Consider the following 19203-nt stretch of genomic DNA (forward strand, 5'->3'; position numbering starts at 1 on the left):
CTCTCTCTCTCTCTCTCTCTCTCTCTCTCTCTCTCTCTCTCTCTCTCTCTATATATATATATATATATATATATATATATATATATATATATATATATATATATATATATATGAAATAAAATCACAAAAACCTTTTATAGATAATAAAATGCCATAGACAGTAAAAGGATCAAATAAATGGCATTATCTAGGAAGTGACGGTATTTCCTTCGTTTGGTATTTCCTGTGGGTCTCCCTGATTCGTTGTTGCCATGTCCGCGCATTTTAATGTAACATTATGCTTGTTGCTTCACAAAGTCGCTTGACTCGCTTTATAGGAATGGTTTATTAGGGTTTGTTGTCTTATTTCCATAACACAGTTATACAAAACACAAATAAGCTTATTTAGGCTGATTTTGGAGAGGCAAGTCGCTTATTCCGAGTTGATATTATCAGACCAGCTTGCTTGTTTTCGTAGCGATCTGGCAACATAGCCCGACTGTACCGAGATGGTAGAAACCCAACCAAGGCAAACCGGTAACACACCGACAGAGTCGATGAGACGTCAACGGCCGCTGGCAAACTCGGTCTAAAGCGACTGGAATAAAAGACACAATTTCGACTCAGTGAGGGATATTAAGCTATAAGCCTCATATATGTGTTTTTGTCTTTAAATTATAAGAGATTGTTCACTTTAGAAGACACAGAGCGAAGGGTTCGAGGCTCCTGACAAACTCTGTTTTCGCGACGGCTGTTACAAATATTTTCTTTGGAGTCTTGTCAGCTGGTAACGTTAGCATTTACGGATCTACGACACTCGGTAGGAGACACGGGGGGAGTTCTTGACTTTTGGTTGATTGACTCGTACTGGTTGGGTGGACCTCCGACCAGAGCAGAGCCTCCGAGCGGCCCGCTTCAACACCCGCGGTAGGAGTTGGGTTGTAGGTCGATTTACGGAGGATATTCAGCGGCTTTAAACAAACACCCTTCAGCCGGCATTTGATCCCCGGAGCCGGCTAGAATCCGGACAGAGACCTCATGAATGGAAATCGGAACTACAGGTACGTCGCTCTTGAGGTTTTCAGACCGATTTAGGATTATTGTCGATTCCGTACTATTGACTCGGTGTAATTTTGTTAACGTTACGTCAACCGTCAGTACAATACACATTCATTGCTTAGCAAAAGTTATTGGTCAATTGCTACTAACTGCTTTTCGAGAATGAATAAGCATTTAGATTTAGCCATTTTCTGCTCATTTACGTTTGGGCGTAGCAAGCAACCACATTTTTGTGAGAGTTTGGTTAGGGTTTTTTTTGCGATCATATGCCGTGTGTGGAAGATCCTCCTGACTCACTTGCTCTGCTGACGTCACACAATTGTGCCCCAGCTGTCACGCACAGGTGCTGCGTGCGTCAGGTGCCGGGGGGAGGGGCGAGTTTCTGATTGTCCGTTGCCATAACGACTGTGTCATTGAATCACCGATTCACTGCTTATTATCTATGCTTATTATCAATCTGAACGATATCACGTAGGATTTTGAGTTGGAAGTCGTTCTGTATTTACAAAGTAAACTCTACTTTTTGTAGATTACTCATAATGTATACTGCAGATATAATATATGTATCTGGGACGTTTGGGGTTGAAATTGTATTGGTCCGATGGAATATATATGAAAATTTCAAGAAAAGTTAGTTTTTTTAAAAAGGCTTTCATTGTTGACTACTGTGCTGGGAGGACCAAATAACAATTTGGCTTGTGCAAGATATGATTGCATATAGTTCTGTTTTTTATTTATTTATTATTATATGTTCTTATTGTAAAGCACTTTGTAACCTTTTTTTGAAAGGTGCTATATAAATATAATTAAATAACTAAATAAATATAAGACCCTATAGAAATTATTTTGCTCAAAAGTCACTTTAAAAAAGATAAAATAACCAGGACTTTGTCTTGACTGGTATAGAGTGCAACAGTGCCCCCACCCACTTTTGTGTTTTTCACCCACAAGTATTTTTTCATAAAGGTTTCCCATAAGTATATTAAAATAGTCTTGGTTACAGAGTTATGCCACATGAACCAAGCCTATCAGCTACAAGGTTAATCACAACACTACAAACTTTGATTTGAAATTTAGAAAATCGGACAAAAAGATAAAGGTACGTACGTGAGGGAAAGAACTACAATCCCATGAAGCACTGCGAACAGCATAATCAGTTTGAAAATAGAGATATAAAACGGCTTAAAAATGTTGATTATATGTTTAAAAACAATATATTTTACATTTATTGCAAAATATGCATATACAAATATTTCAGTATTTTGAGAGCGTTGGGAGATCGACATGAATTACGTCTTTCACAGTGCTTCGTCGGAGTTGGTGGAGTTATAGAGCTATTTTGGAGCGCGTTGCTTGTTTCAACTCTCTGATTGGTGTAATTTTCTGTACAGCATCATGGGTAATTCCACTGTTAAACTAGCCTTGGTTTCCCCATGCTGCCTTGCTCGCAGCGCGATTTTATTCACGCTGCTAGGCAGCCTGGACACCATGGACCAGATTTTCCCCTGAAAAAGGGAACCAATCACAGAACGGGGAGGGATCAGCAAGACGATGACGACACCGAAGCAGTTTGTTTATATCTATGGATCCAACATGGCATCAGACTCGACGTTTACCTTCTACCCTCATGTTTATCTTGCACAAACGGTAATATTCGCTAAACACCATCGTGTACAAATAAATCTTTGACCCATCGTCTTTTTCCTCGTCGAATTTCTGTCGCTCTACATACGTCATCTGGTATAATTGAAACGATTGGCTAACGTACAGGCGCATTTGATAGACATTCATAGCGCCCAATAAACGGCTCTGGGCATTCGTAAACCACGCCTCAAATACGAGAAAATGAACATGTGGTTCCCAGACCAAGTCTCATTTGGTCTGATTATTTTTCAGCTTCAGCAGAAGAAAATACCATGGTCTTTTTATTTTATTTTAAGTTATTGTTCAAAATCAATTTCCATATGGAAAAAAAGTGAATGGAGTTTTTACTTCCGGAACCCAATGGTTGTACTCTATAGAAGGATGGGCTGGGTGGGTATTCACTGCACTGATCTACTTAAATTATTAAATCATTTACATAGATCAGTGGAGTTCACCTGCAAAGGTAACCATAGCAATGTTACTGCTTGAGCGCTTATCAAATTATTATTTATGACTTTATTATAATAAACAAATATTGTAAGAAAAGTTAGTGCTTTAATATAGTTGACTTTTGGTTGACTGTGCGAGGGGCACCAAATAACAATTTGGCTTGTGCAAGATGAGATCACAAAAGTCAAGTGTCATTGTCAAGTCATTGCAAAATGTCCAAAGTGTATAAAGATTTTACACAAACATGCACTGAAAATTTACTAAAATGTTTGTAAATTTGTAAACAATAAATTGCTTATTGTAGAAATAAGCTAGCAATTAAGGACGTTAAAGGGATAGTTCACCCTAAAATTAAAATTAGCCCATGATGTACTCACCCTGAAGCCTGAATGTCATATACACCTAGGATGGCTTCAGGGTGAGTAAATCATGGGCTAATTTTAATTTTTGGGTAAACTATCCCTTTAATCAATTTTGACGATATAACAATGGCCAAATATGACTTATTTAGACATATTTGAGAATAAGGTTAAGTTCACACTTCGAGCCTTAGGGCTCAACTCCGATTGATTGCTCAGATCTGATTTTCTTGTACAGCCGTTCACATTAGCCGTGTTTCCAATCGCCAATCGCATTTTCACTGTCTCTTCCTGGACTTGATCGAGCCTCATCGGGGATTCCTTGTGGCCAACAGCCAGGGGGTTTTGGCCTGCCAAATACCTTGGTCCAAAGCGGCCCAACTGGGGCTTGAGGAGTGATCATGAACAAAGGCGAAGTTTACTTGAGTCAGGAGACTGTCAACACCACTGCTCATTTCTCATGTTATTATATCAGGCTACCAGCTAACTTCAACATGTGGGCAATATCAGATGATGATATAACAAATGTGGCTAATATCAGATAGATTCCAGTGTGAACAGAACATGGTCCTGGACCGACCCGCATGCGCAAAATTGTGATAAAAAGACGTCACGCAGCACGCTGTCATACGGAAATAAACACAGAGGACATTAAAGCAAGCGATTACTCGTTTGTTTATAGTGTGATTTGCCACAGAAGCCAGGGAATACATGCGCAGGCAATATAAAAAACAAAGACGGGGATGTGAAAAAAAGAGAGCAGAGTTTTTAAACATTTATTGTGATACGCGCCCTCATGTTTTGCTTGTGTATAGAGCAATAGTAATAGTTATGAGTTCTGACACATCACTGTCCTTCCACAGACTACCTTTCGCAGAATTCTTTGAAGTGACTCCCATGAGCACAGAATTGTGATGAATGATGATGAATTCCACATGAATTCTGATTTGACTGTTCAGACTGAGGTCGCATTGCAAAACGTCTGACCTGTACTGGATTTATGACACATGTGGAGGTGGCCCAAATCAGAATTGAAAAGATCATATTCCATGTGTTTCGTGCTGTTCACACTGTCATGAGAAAAACAGATCTTAGTCACATATGAGCAAAACAAAATATGATTTGGGCCACATTTACCTGCAGTCTGAATGTAGCCTAACTGGCCTGGCGGATATATCAGTCTGTTTCACTACATTGGAATTTAAAATGACACAACTTAACAAAGTTTTGTTTTTCAAAATGTTTAAAATTTTTCAGTTTTATTCATAAAATTACTCTAAAGATTATTTCGTTTTTTTAATATGTTGTCGAATATGGTCTTATGACTTTGAGAAATTAATATATGGCTATTTCAAAAGCCGATCTGGCATGGAGTGAGTGACTTGACTTCTCTGGTTGAGGACCAGCATGTCTCAGAACTCATTTGACACTTATGCATGTTCACGCAGACATCGGTGAAAAACTAAATATTAAGGTCTTGACTAAAGCATTCATCGGGATTACAGGCCGTTCACACAGAACACATTTTTTCCATTCCACTGTGCTACTTCTCCATTGTTTTACTATGTAAACGCGCTAGACGGACTTGTTTAACCATTGCACGCTTTTGCAGCGTCTCACACATGACACAGCTTTCTAAAAATGCGGCACTCTAAAATATGCATTTCTTTTTTCCCGTTCCACTGCCAACGTCTTGTGTATTTGCTTAAAGGGATAGTTAACCCAAAAATGAAAATTCTGTCATCATTTACTCACCCTCAAGTTGTTTCAAACCTGTATGAATTTCTTTTTTCTGCTGAACACAAAAGAAGATATTTTGAAAAATGTCGGTAACCAAACAGTTGATGGACCCCATTGACTTCCATAGTAGGAAAAAAAATACCTCTGTTTTATATTATGATTTTGTTTAAAATCCACCACTCTGCAATATCAAGCCCTGACCCCCAGCACCCCCCTGATAAAATATGTTCCCTCGGCTATGTCAGTCTGTCATTAATAAAAACGTATTTGTTGTCTAGTGCAGAACTGTCTGACTGAACAGTAACATACAACTTTAAATCCGTTTGCTTGACTAGCTTTGAATAATTAAATGATGAGAAAGGAGATGTGTCTCATTCTCTGAATGAGTGAAACCCCTGTAAATGTGCCAGTCACCCATTTGCCAGTAAAGTGAGCGTTACACTCCAAGCAACACAATCGGCTTTCAAAGTGAGCTGAGTGTGTTACCACAGCACTGTCAAACCTGCAGTTCCTCTTAGTCTGTGATGTCAATAAACTCTTATATTAAGCGCACTCTCTCAGGGATTACAACTTAAGTTAGAAAAAGAATGTGTGAACAGTACAATCAAGTCTTTCATGGTCAGATTTGTGCACAAACGTTGTAGATTAAACGTTCATGTGTGACCTATGAGATCAATTGGTCCTGTGCCTATATATAGAAACAGCTGTTTTTCCTTTAATTGGTTGTTAGTGTAGTCATGGTTGCCATGGCGAAAAGAAGCCACATGAGTGCAACCGGCATAGCAACGGCACACTGGGAAGTGTAAGAAGCGGTTGCAGTCAAATTCCCCTTCCACACCTCTCAGTTACAGTTTTGTTCTGTTACCCCCCCTCTAAAGCATCTGTACAAAAGCAGTAACAGTCTCGCCTACTGTTACATGATGTGATAACACAATGTCCCACTTAGGGTTTTCAAACGGTACTACTTGTACCAGTTGGTACTAAAAAAAAAGTCGACCGTACGAGTACCGTGTATAAACACTAGACTGCTGATAGACACTTGACGTGCCGATATACGGTTATTTATCGCGATAATGAACATGCACGGTATTGTTATCGTGCTATACGTGTTATGCTATACAAATCACAACATGTAAATAGGAAAATGTTGGCGTTATTTTGTCACTTTTTGAAAGCAATAGGCTAGATGGAGCCGTTTACCTCCAGTGTTTGTGCTTAGCTAGGCTAGCGGTGGGTGAGTCAGACAGAGTTACGGCACGCACAGAGATGAGAAGGGTATGTATGGACTTATCTAACTCTGGGGGATACAGTGAATAAGCTAAAGTCCCAAAAAGTCGGCGTGTTCCTTTAATGGACACTTTACTATCCTGTGAGGCCACGGGAGGGGATTTATGAATGGAAGTGAAGCAACGCAACGGCAGGTCACATTATAGTAACTACATGGCGGATGTAGTACATCCTAATTTCATTCATACTACCCATATTCATGCTAGAGCGCACTTTTATATGGTTGCGAAGTAAATTCAAATGTAGTATCTACTCAGAGAGTTCGTGATTTCGGATACAGCGTCTGTTTCTGAACACTATATAAATGTTTCAAACAACCATCCAGTTTTTTTATATTCGCTATGGTGTTCATCTCCTCATCAAATATTAAATACTTAACTTACTTAACTCTTTCCCTGCCATTGACGAGTTATCTCGTCTTTTATGAGAAAGGGCGTCCCCGCCAAGATGAGTTTTTTTACGGCTTTCCGTGTTTTGTTAAAACGCTGGAGGGACACACACAGCCAACTTTTTTTAAAGATGCTGGCGAGGAAAGAGTTAAAGACTTAATAGGCTATTTACATTTTAATCTGGACTAGAACAGGAAAATCGGAAAAAAATCATTGTTCAGTAACACTTTTCAATAAGGTTTCATTAGTTAATGTTAATTCATCAGTTAACATAAATTATTAATGAAAAATACTTCTAAAACATTTTTTAATCTTAGTTAAAGGCACAGTATGTAGGCCTAAGTTTAGCCGCTAGAAGTCGCTTATTCAAAACGACCGATGACATCGTGAATGAATGTGGAATCATGGGTGTTGTCATCTTCACCTTCACAGCCAATGGAAAGCAGTCCGACGGGACTCGGCAAAAAATCAAGTTCTTGAATGAGCTAATATATGAAAGTTTTGTTAACGTTAATGTGGTATGAAGCAGGATGGGGCTGAGAGAGTCTGGGACATTTTACATTGCTGCTTTTACAATGCTAATATGCCACAGCTGGCTGTTGCCACTCCATCCATTTTGTTGTTTATGCATATTTTACAATTAAAGTTACGATTAAGTTGTTTAACGTTCGTCGCCTATTTTATGGCGCTGAATTACTACTCATACAGGTCACTTTATGTGACAAAGTAAAGTTGTGGGGTAATGCAGCTCTGTTTTACTTGGTCAAAACAATCATACTTCAAAAAAATTAAAAAAGATTTAAGTGTGTTGAAAGATATGTTAACTTGACTCTGTGCATTCGCTCTGTGGCTGCTATTAGACTTGTTGCACATTGCAGTAAGCTAGATCGATATTAGAATATCATATTAATAAAAGCTGGATGACTTCTGTTGCTAAATGCCATGCAGTTCATTTTAAAAACATTGTATGGTGGAGCAAATGCTGTATTGCTGTTACAAATAAAGCTCTTTCTGATTAGGCTATGCTATGTTTTCCATTTGACAAAAATAAGAGCTGGGCAAAGCAACGTGCCATGTCTCCAAGACATTTAGCAGACGCTTTTATCCAGAGTGATATTACAATAGAGGAGCATAAGCAATTAGTCACAGAGCCAACAATATTTGTAGTATACAATGCCAGGTTTATTAGAGAGCCAGATTAGGAAACAAGCTAGAGAAAAGAAGAAAAAAGAGGATTTGTGTGTGTGATTGGTTCAGGTAAACCCTACGTTATGGGACCAAAATGTCCCCACAAAGATGGCAATATCCAAAATCCTTGTCCTTGTGGGGACATTTTTTGGTCCCCATGAGGAAAACAGCTTATAAATCATACTAAGTGATGTTTTTTGAAAATGTTAAAATGCAGAAAGTGTTCTGTGGTGGGTAGGGTTAGTGTAAGAGGATAGAATATGTACAGTATAAAAATCATATCTATGGAATGTTCCCATGAAACATGAAAACACAATGTTTTTGAGTGTGTGTGAGTGAGTGCAGTCAAGTCACACACTAATGGCAATCATTTTATTTCTGTCTCATCATTTGATTGCAAATGCTGATTCTGCCAAATCAGTGTTAATTTGTTCACGTGTGGAGTAAAAACCGCAGCAGGTAAAAAAAAAAAAAAAAAAAAAAAATTACATGTTTGCTTTCAAAAAATTGGTGTGTTATTTGATAAATATCTGTAAAAGTGGATTTCTTTGGAAATCTTAGCCGACTGTGAATTTATTTGTTTTGCAGGTCTATAATGGTATGTATAAAAACGTGTGGGTAATCTGTAATGTGTTGTGTGATGATGCTGAGTGTTGTTTCCAGTGAGTAGGCGTTTAGAGGAAATTTTGTGATCAGACAGATAACACCCCCTCTTTTTAAAAGTCAGTGTCAAGAAACGTATGGGTGATTGCTGTGCTATTATTAATTGGATATTAATTCTTTTCCATGAAATGTCAATGATGACACTTGAGAAATAACGCTTGTATGTCCATACAAAGGTTGTGGCTTGAATTTCTTGATCATGATGGTGTCGGCTGCACGCTTTTACACGTAATTTCTTGTGGGAGCTTGTTTAGGTTTTCACTTTTAGTTCAGTGGTAATAACTGATGTTGAAATTCTTGCTAATCTAATAAGTTTTGAGAACCCGTATTGATGGAAATCCCCTGTGATTTTTGTGACAGGAGCCGTTGGGGCTGCGCCCCTGTTCTCCGTACCTCGGAGGCCAGGCTATGGCACCATGGGGAAGCCCATCAAGCTGCTGGCCAACTGCTTCCAGGTGGACATCCCCAAGATGGACGTCTACCTGTACGAGGTGGACATCAATCCAGAAAAGTGTCCACGGCGTGTTAACAGGTGCCAAAGACTGAGAATATAGAATTTGACATTGTTTGCAACACTTATTTATTTTACAAACAGCATATTTACAACTAAGAGACTCGTGAATTAATCAGTATGTACTGTCAAATTAAAAATTGGTTTGATTAAACTCATGATGACTCTTTCTGCTATGTCTTCTAGGGAGGTGGTGGATACCATGGTTCAGCACTTCAAGGTGACAATCTTTGGGGACAGAAGACCAGTCTATGATGGCAAGAAAAGCCTCTACACCGCCCAGCCGTTACCAGTGGCCTCCGGGGGGGTAAGACACATAAATGGATACCAGGGTTGGTGGGAAGTACCTTACAGTATCAATTAGACCTTGATACGTCATGAATAAATGTGTGTTCATTATGATATTCCTTTTATCATACCTACTGTAGTTCTTTACAAATCAAGATGCACACCAGTAATATTTTTTTTTTTCTAATGTTTATAAAAGTTACTCTAATGTCTTAAAGGGTTAGTTCACCCAAAAATGAAAATGCGGTCATTAATTACTCACCCTCATGTCGTTCCAAACCCGTAAGACCTTCGTTCATCTTCGGAACACAAATTAAGATATTGCGTGCGTCGTGGTGCTCTCGTGAACGCATGTCGGAGACTGATACAGAAGAGAAGAAATGACTGAATAAAGTCGATATTTCGTTTTTTTGGTGCACAAATAGTATTCTCGTCGCTTCATAAAATTAAGGTTGAACCACTGTAGTCACATGGGCTATTTTACCAATGTATTTCCTACCTTTCAAAGTGTTAATTAAATAGCTGCCAATGGAGCCTCTTCTGAGCCACCGGATTTCATCAAAAATATATTAATTTGTGTTCCGAAGATGAACGAAGGTCTTACGGGTTTGGAACGACATGCGGATTAGTAATTAATGACAGAATTTTCATTTTTGGGTGAACTAACCCTTTATTGTAACTAAGGCCTAATCCTGGCTTAATCTAAGCCCTGTCTGTGAAACCAGGCCTTTGAAAAATTTAACTATGGCGTGCTCGTTTTATTTTTCCTTGTGTGTCTGCTGCACTTGTTTTGTGCATGCGCCGCACACACCTCAAAACTATACACTCTAATGATGACCTTGCTTAATCGACCATCGTTTAACGATTAACATCGATAAGTTTTATTGATAACATTTTTATTGACAATTAATCAATCGTCAATTAACCGTTAGCATCCCTAATGCATTTTCACAATTTTATATTTAAAAAATCATATAAAATAAGAACTTAAAGGAACATCTCATACTTTTGAACGTTTTTCATGACTATGCCTTAATGGTTTTATCCTGTATGTCTGAATAAAACATATCAATGTAAATTTGTGCAATATCTGTAGGTGGACCTGGATGTGACCTTGCCAGGTGAAGGTGGGAAGGACAGGCTGTTCAAGGTCTCCATTAAATTCGTGTCACTGGTCAGCTGGCACATGCTGCATGAGGTCCTCACCGGGCGGAGCACGTCTGATCCACTGGAGCTGGATAAGCCAATCAGCACCAATCCCATACACGCTGTAGATGTTGTTCTGCGCCATCTGCCCTCTATGAGGTAAGAGTTCCCCATGAGTACTCTTACTTGATCATAATGGGCATTTAATACAATTAGAAACAAAGTGCTTATGTCTTCAGCGATGCAATGCATACCTAGTCAAATGAGACTAGTGTTTTCGTTAAGGATTAGTTTGTAGCGGTAAGATAAGGATCATTTAGGAGTGCACATGTTTGTTCTGCAGGTAACATCTGTGTTATTTGTCTTCTCTCGCTTCAGGTACACCCCAGTGGGACGGTCTTTTTTCTCCTCCCCCGAGGGCTATGATCACCCGCTGGGTGGGGGGAGGGAGGTGTGGTTTGGCTTCCACCAATCAGTGCGGCCAGCTATGTGGAAGATGATGTTGAACATTGATGGTAAGTCAGAGAAGATTATAAAACACAGTTTCACTTGATTTATCCAGTTACATGATCTGGATCTGGTTATTAAAGATAAAAAAGATAAAATAATGACCTCTCTCTCAGCGATGTTAAGTGTGCAATTTCTGTACATTAACGGTTTTCGAATACTTTTTTTTTTTTTTTTTTAACTGTCATTGGTCCAACAAGCAGAAAGTCCCACTTTCAATAGCATTACAGTGTTTGCAGTGCATTTTGGGTGGATTCAGCCTTCAAATTAATTATTTAAATAACTGTTGGTGTAACGTTGACCGAGTTTTATTTTCGCCATAGTGTCTGCCACGGCTTTCTACAAAGCTCAACCTGTGATTCAGTTTATGTGTGAGGTTCTGGATATCCACAACATCGATGAGCAGCCTCGTCCTCTTACCGATTCCCACAGAGTCAAATTCACCAAAGAGATCAAAGGTTTGTGGCTATATGGTGGCAAGTTATAGAATTTTCTTTGTCGTATGTTGATTGATTTCCACTGCTAAAGCCATTGTCAGAACTCCATTATGAATTATAGTAGCTCTAACATTAGAGTGCAACGCTAGCAATGCCAATGGTTTGACTCTGGGTCATGCTGCAGGTTTGATTCCCTGGGAGTTAATGATATGTATAGCGTGAAGGCAATACCATTCAAAAGTTTAGGGTCATTAAGATTGTTAATTAATACTTTTATTCAGCAAGAATGCATTACATTGATCAAAATTGACAGTAAAGTCTTTTAAATTGTTACAAAAAAAAATCTATTTCAAATAAATGCTGTTCTTTTTAAACTTGTTAAAAGGTTTTCAACATTGATAATAAGAAATGTTTCTTGAGCAGCAAATTTTTATCATTTCTAGAGGATGATGTGACACTTAAGACTGGAGTAATGATGCCATCAGCCATCACAGGAATAAATTATTATTATAATTAAATATATTAAATATAAGTTATTGTAACAATATTACTGATACTACTGTTGTTGTTGTTGTTGTTTTACATTAGATGAATGCAGACTGCAAACAATAATTAAATGTTATATATCAGTAGCTGGTTTCCACTTACATATTTTAATGCACATTTTGGGATAACATAAAAATGTTGAGTGGAAACACAAAGATGTGTACTTGACAATTTTGTTCTCTTGGATACATGGGAAAGAAATGCTGCTTTATTTACAAATTGCTCCTCTGATTTTTGCATAAATTATATTTTGGAACTTGGATTAATACATGATGTTCACTGTAGTGGATTTAATAGTGAAAATACTCTCAGACCTATATTAGTCTTATGCTGAGCTGTAAACTGACCAGTTGTGTCTGTATAGTGGTGTAAATTTGATCTTCTCGTCTCATCAGGTCTAAAGGTGGAGGTCACCCACTGTGGCACCATGCGGAGGAAGTACAGGGTGTGTAATGTTACTCGACGGCCGGCCAGCCACCAGACGTAAGAGTATATGCATTGTTCATCTGTCTATGATAATGTGAGGTTGTGTCTCCGTAAACAGACAGGTCAATAAAACTGGCCTTTTTGTTATGTTAAGAAGTGAACACTTAAGAAACTCTCTCAGAATCCTTTCAGTTTTGTTTAAAGATGTTCTTTCCAGTGCCCCATTCATTTTTTGTTTTACTTTGTCAGGTTTCCTCTACAGCTGGAAAATGGACAGACCGTAGAGAGAACAGTTGCACAATATTTCAGGGAAAAGTACAACTTACAGCTCAAGTACCCCCATCTGCCCTGCCTGCAAGTGGGGCAGGAGCAGAAACACACGTACCTGCCTTTGGAGGTGAGAGTCAAGAGATCTGATAACTTACTGTATGTTAGCAGGAAGCTGGCTACCATTTCCTTCCACACATTCAGGTGGCAGCCGCCATCTCTTCCCTGATTTGTGGATTTTTGAACATCATTTCTGTACACTTAACAGCCCTTTTAGAAGATTTTTGATGTCTTGATCCTTTTTTAATGGTGCCGATATTGGCCATCCTCTTCAACACTCAGGTGTGCAACATTGTGGCAGGCCAGCGCTGCATTAAGAAATTAACTGACAACCAAACCTCCACCATGATCAAAGCCACGGCCCGCTCGGCACCGGACAGACAAGAGGAGATCAGCAGACTGGTGAGTTCAACACGCTGCACTAACACAATAAAGAAAAGAGACTCCGCAACATCTCTGCTAGTCTCAATGATCGAAGATCCTCAGTGGCGGAAAACCAACGCTGTCACAAGGCCCAATTCTCATGTATAAATCTCTTGCTCAAACCATAGGTGCGCAGTGCCAACTACAACTCGGACCCCTTCGTGCAGGAGTTCCAGTTCCGTGTGCGGGACGAGATGGAGGAGGTGACGGGTCGCGTCCTGCCCGCCCCCATGCTGCAGTACGGCGGCAGGGTGAGCTCTGAACACTTTATGGTACCCGTCCCCTTTCACTCATGCGCCGTATGTTTGTTTGTGTTTGAGTAGAAGGCTAGAAATTTGGTATGGTTTGTGTCTAGAATTAACATTTAACATTATAATTAATGTGCATGCTAATTTTTAAGGAGAGTTAAGCCCCTTTCACACCAATAACGATAACTATATTAGCATCCACTCCAGTGGATGATATCGTTCTCTTTACTTTAAGCACGTACTGCAGATACATTGCGTTCTGCTTGAGATGCTCAAGCTCTTTAAAGCAGGATGGATTCTGATTGGCTGTCAATGTTTTTATCGTTCAAATTGATTCCAACGATATCGTTTCTCTGTGCCGTTATTGTTATAGTTGTGTAGACTCTGCTATTCCTTTATATTTAGAAAGATTTTTAGAACCACATCTTTATCGTTATCGTCTTTGGTGTGAACGAGCCTTTAGTTGCTCTGTCTGTTGCTTTAAATGGAATGAGGTTTGTTGCTCATGTTCAATTGCTTGCTTGTTCTGTTTACACATTTTTCCTTTGCATTTGGAAAATACAATTTATTTTCTCATTTTCTTATGTGTGTTTTTATTGTGTGTTATGTGTGATTTAGTGTGAATATGTGTAGCTATTTATTGCAATGTTAACATAGCATTTAATGTTTGATTTTGTATGATTTTAAGTAACTTATCCTCATGTCGTTGCAAACTTTCTGTTGTGGAATACAAAATAACAAATTCAAAGCAGAATTTCTAAGCTGCTTTTTTTTTATTGCAGTGGAAGTGAATGGTGATTATTGCTGTCAAGCAAGACTTAGAATAATGTTGTCTAGACTTTTTATGGTGTTATTTTGGCCTTTTTTGTGTGTTTGACATGCCTTTTAAAAATCCCTTTGTGTTCCATAGAAGAAGGGAATTCAAGATTTTGAGTAAACGATCATTACTTCTTTGAGCTTGAACTATTTAACTTGTATGATACTAAAAAATATTTTTCAATGTTCAATATTTTTCAGTCTAAACCAACAATTAGCATTTGCTTTAAAGGGATAGTTCATCATTTACTCACCCTCAAGTTGTTCCAAACCTGTATGAAATTCTTTCTTCTGCTAAAAGACAAAAGAAGATATTTTGAAGAATATGAGTAACCTAACAGTTGATGAGCCCCATTGAAGAAATTCATACCGGTTTTGAATGACTTGAGGAGAACTATCACTTTAAGATCCCAAAGTGAGAACTTTTTTTGCCAGCTTTTATATCATTATATACTCTAAAGTTCACCATAACATTTAGATCCTATAGCGTCTAAGTTTGTACACTATTTGATCTCAGTAAATTAAGACAACCTTTGTATACACGTGTTACAGAATCGTACAGTAGCCACCCCAAGCCATGGCGTGTGGGACATGAGAGGCAAGCAGTTTCACACTGGTGTGGAGATCAAGATGTGGGCCATTGCTTGCTTTGCCACTCAGAGACAATGCAGAGAGGAAGTTCTCAAGTAAAGCTTTCTCCATCTTTTGGTCATTAGCAAAGCACTACTTTTTACTGGAATTAAAACCGAAATGAAATTGTCTTTTTTTAATTTTGCAGGGGCTTTACAGACCAGCTGCGGAAGATCTCTAAGGATGCAGGGATGCCCATACAAGGCCAGCCATGTTTCTGCAAATACGCTCAGGGAGCAGATAATGTGGAGCCCATGTTCCGTCACCTGAAAAACACCTACGCTGGCCTACAACTCATCATCGTCATACTGCCTGGGAAAACTCCTGTCTATGGTAACTATATAGGGACAGATGCAGGCACTTTTTAAGTCATCAACTTCCTAAAGACCTCGTGATTAGATTAGTGGCATGAATCTTTCTTTGAATTATGACTTTTTACTGTGAATCAATATCAAACCTCTTATTCAACTATGCATTTGCACCATTATTTAAGGATTTTTCATGCACCTGTTAGTAAAAAAAATATATTTACAGCAAATATTTAATATTTCTGGTTGCAACAAAAAAATATATACTCTACTGTTCAAAATGTTGTGGTTGGTAATATTTTTTTGTGTTTTTGAAAGAAGTCTCTTATGCTCAAAGAGGCTGCTTTTATTTGATCAAAAGTACAATAATATTGTTACAATTTTAAAATGTATTTCTAACATTTTTTGTTACTGTTACTGTGATGGCAAAGTTGAGTTTTCAGCAGCCATTAATCCAGTCTTCATTGTCACATGATCCTGATTTGGTGCTCAAGAAACATTTCTTATTATTATTAATTTTGAAAACAGTTGTGCTGCTTAATATTTTTGTTGAAACCATGATACATTTTTTCAGGATTATTTAATGAATAGAAAGTTCAAAAGAACAACATTTATTTGAATTGGAATTTTTCATTATCATTATCAGTTTTGATCAATTTAATGCATCTTTGCGGAATGAAATGATCAATTTCTTTTAATAAAAAATGTACTGGCCCCAGACATTTAAATGGTAGTGTATAATTATGTAAAATATGTAATAATATATTGTAATGAAATATGATTCAGTATTATACAGGATGATGCACAAACAATTTGTTGTTTGTATAATTGACACCCCAGATGTGTGCAACAGTTCAACATATTGTAGTCTGTACCTGTGTCAAATCAAATTATTCGTACAACACCCTGAACACAGGTGTGCAATCGCCACAGCATAGCAGTATGGATAACAAGTATATGGTATATACACATGTACAGTTAACAATATTTACAAATTACAATATACACAGTATACATGTTAAGGGACTCGTATACAAGTAGTAAACAATATACAGTTTGACCTCCAACGCGAAAAACTGCCAAACTAGTTTGGAACTTGTAACACGTCAGTCATACTCGGCGCCATCTTGTTTTTGTTTCGTTTTTGTCAAATTAAATGATTTAAATTTGGTGTTTATTTTCCCATGATATATTCTTTGAGTTGCTGGCTGTTGCGCTGAAGTCTGTGCTCTCGTTCTCCAGCGGAAGTGAAACGTGTTGGAGACACTCTTCTAGGAATGGCAACTCAGTGCGTTCAGGTGAAGAATGTGGTGAAGACCTCCCCTCAGACCCTCTCCAACCTGTGTCTCAAGATCAATGTCAAACTTGGCGGCATCAACAACATATTGGTGCCCCATCAGCGGTAAGAGAAATCGAAAGTGAATTAAGTCCGTTCCATTTCACTGAAAACTTAATTCTCTGGTTGGGACACACTTTCCTTAAATGTACTAAACACCTTGTTTGTGTGCATTTATATTGTTTGTTTTTTAGCCCATCTGTTTTCCACCAGCCCGTCATTTTTCTGGGAGCTGATGTCACTCATCCGCCCGCAGGAGATGGAAAGAAACCCTCCATTGCAGCTGTGAGAAAGACAGACCACATATACACACCTTTCATATCAGATACTTTACAATTTCATCACATCATACCAGTGCAATCAAAATTAACTCGTTGAAGCATGCGATACATTTTTTTCAGTTTAACACGTTAAAAATATTTAACACAATTATACGCCGTTTTATACCCATCATCCTTTGGCTGGTGTTACATTATATGACCACGTTCTTATTCTTGCAAATGCTTTTAAATCATTCAAGCGCGATAAGACACAAAAGAGAACGCAGTGCATTACTGCCATGTACCACATCTGAATCTGAATCTGACTCGAGCGCACAGAAAGCCGCTTCAGACAGCGCTTGAACAGACAAAAACACACAACATTATGCAAAAAGGCCCGTTTTGTTGGGTATACTAACAAGCAGTCTTAAATTAGTTAAATGAAGTCTTAAATGAATGTAAAGAGATGCGTGTCAGATCCACGTGATGTGCGTCAGGTCTTAAAGTCACAGCTAAATATTAAGGATTTAAAGGGACTGTGTGTAGGAATTTCTCCCATCTAGTGGTGAAATTGTATTTTGCATTCAAACGAATAATGCGCTCCAGCGCCTCACTTTTTCAAATGCGCGTTGCATCTACGGTTGCCGTTATGTACCAAAAAGCTATGACAGGATGTCTTATAATAGCACTTCGAGTTTTTCATCGGGTGAACAGGTTTGTTATTTAAAACAAACTGAAACTTGAAACAACGAAAAAAAGAATGTTACAGTTATCAATTACTGACTGTGAAAAACATTAACTATGGTAATTAGTAGTAATGCCGCCTTTACTCGTTATATTTTTTGAAGTATGTGCATTGTTAGATATCATCATCATCAGAGCCTTCTCTAACGTTCCTTTACTCAATAGCTGCTATTCATCAAAGAGCCTGTTTAACTTTTAACTATAAATGTTCGACTGTCTATATAATAAAGTACACAACCAAGCAATGAAAAAAAGCTTGTAATTAAGACCGTAACATTGACTTACCTGTCGAGAAGAAAGCAGGCAACTTCAGGGTCTCTTTTGAAAGCTTTCTCCTGCATTAGCTATCCCGACATTAACCCTTGTTTTTGTAATCTCCGGTCACGTTTCCTTTTACGGTCTATTTTGGACTTTTTCGACGACAAGGACTCCTTATCCTGTGACTCAGCATATGTATGAATGAACGGTGTATAAATAATCGTGCAGTGTGCATCCTTTTAAACTTGCCGCGGCAGTGACAAGCGCCTCTCTCTGCTCTGCTCCTCCGCTTCTGCTGGCTTCAGTCACGTGACGCTGGCTCTGAAAGAAAACGCGTTGTGGAAACGCCTTGGCCTAGTACTTTTTGTCCCTCTCTGCTATTATAGTTTTTCAAGATGGCGGAACTACATGGAAGCCTCCGTGGACTTACCCGTCCCATGTATATAAAGATAATAAATTCTTCGTTTACGAGGATTAGTCTGATCATTGGCATAGGTATTTGTACACCAATGAGGGCATATTTATGAATAAAAAAATTGATTTTAGATAATAAAATACCTAAAAAGCTACACATAGTCCCTTTAAGGATAATTAAGAATAATCAAAGAACAAAAGAGCTTTATTAAAGATTAATCTATGTTTAATTTATCATTTATGCAGTGAAGAATGTGTTTCAAAAGTGTTTGATAACTTTATCCAATTTCTTTATCCTACCTGTTAGACCCACCTGAAAATCTTAAAACACTGTTTACAAGATTGTGAAAAACAATAACTTTTTGTGCATTTTGTCAGGGCAAGTGTACATCTGAACTGTTCTGTCTGGGCCTAAATTATAAAATGGCTAAAATTGAGAAAAAAAAATCAATTTCATAGAGACATCATTAGAAGTATTGGTATCGGTGATGCCTTCTTTCATAAAAAGATGCTGTTAAACAAATATTTTAAATAAAGGCTGCTGTCTTTATGTTGTTTCTTTCTACATTCACTTGGAGTTTAAATGTGAAATTATTACAATATAAAAAAAAATATTAACAACTTGAATGTTGGGTGCGATTAATCGTGATTAATTACAGAAAAATAAGCAGTTAATTTGTTTTTTATCGTTTGACAGCACTACATCATACACATTTGTGAAAAAACTAATTTGCAACATCTCAAATTGTATAATAATAAGGGACCTGAAAATTGTCGAACAGATGTGGATATTTAAAAGTCGGAAGAGTGAAATGGCTTG

The 19203-nt window shown here is 38.0% G+C and overlaps 1 protein-coding gene across 3 annotated transcripts; it reads left to right on the forward strand.

Annotated features, from left to right (window-relative positions):
• Positions 1-472: 472 nt before the first annotated feature.
• LOC309491852 (protein argonaute-3-like) lies at positions 473-17487 on the forward strand (the record flags this gene model as incomplete). 3 transcript variants are annotated; one of them, XM_082190873.1, is made up of 14 exons in its annotated part: positions 473-1040; positions 9119-9290; positions 9456-9576; positions 10654-10862; positions 11082-11218; positions 11534-11668; positions 12589-12676; positions 12869-13016; positions 13229-13348; positions 13498-13620; positions 14986-15119; positions 15212-15396; positions 16614-16773; positions 16902-17487. In XM_082190873.1, exons 1-14 carry the CDS (start codon positions 1022-1024, stop codon positions 17083-17085), a joined length of 1935 nt encoding a protein of 644 aa, XP_082046999.1. In that variant the 5' UTR covers positions 473-1021. The 3 variants fall into 3 exon arrangements, with proteins under 3 accessions (XP_082046999.1, XP_082046998.1, XP_082047000.1); XM_082190872.1 differs by having other exon boundaries at positions 474-1040; positions 13498-13641; positions 16902-17486; XM_082190874.1 differs by lacking the exons at positions 15212-15396; positions 16614-16773; positions 16902-17487 and having other exon boundaries at positions 479-1040; positions 13498-13641; positions 14986-15123.
• Positions 17488-19203: the final 1716 nt, after the last annotated feature.

The sequence above is a fragment of the Leuciscus leuciscus genome, assembly GCF_965113295.1.
Source record: "Leuciscus leuciscus genome assembly, contig: HAP1_SCAFFOLD_632, whole genome shotgun sequence".
Classification (NCBI taxonomy): domain Eukaryota; kingdom Metazoa; phylum Chordata; class Actinopteri; order Cypriniformes; family Leuciscidae; genus Leuciscus; species Leuciscus leuciscus.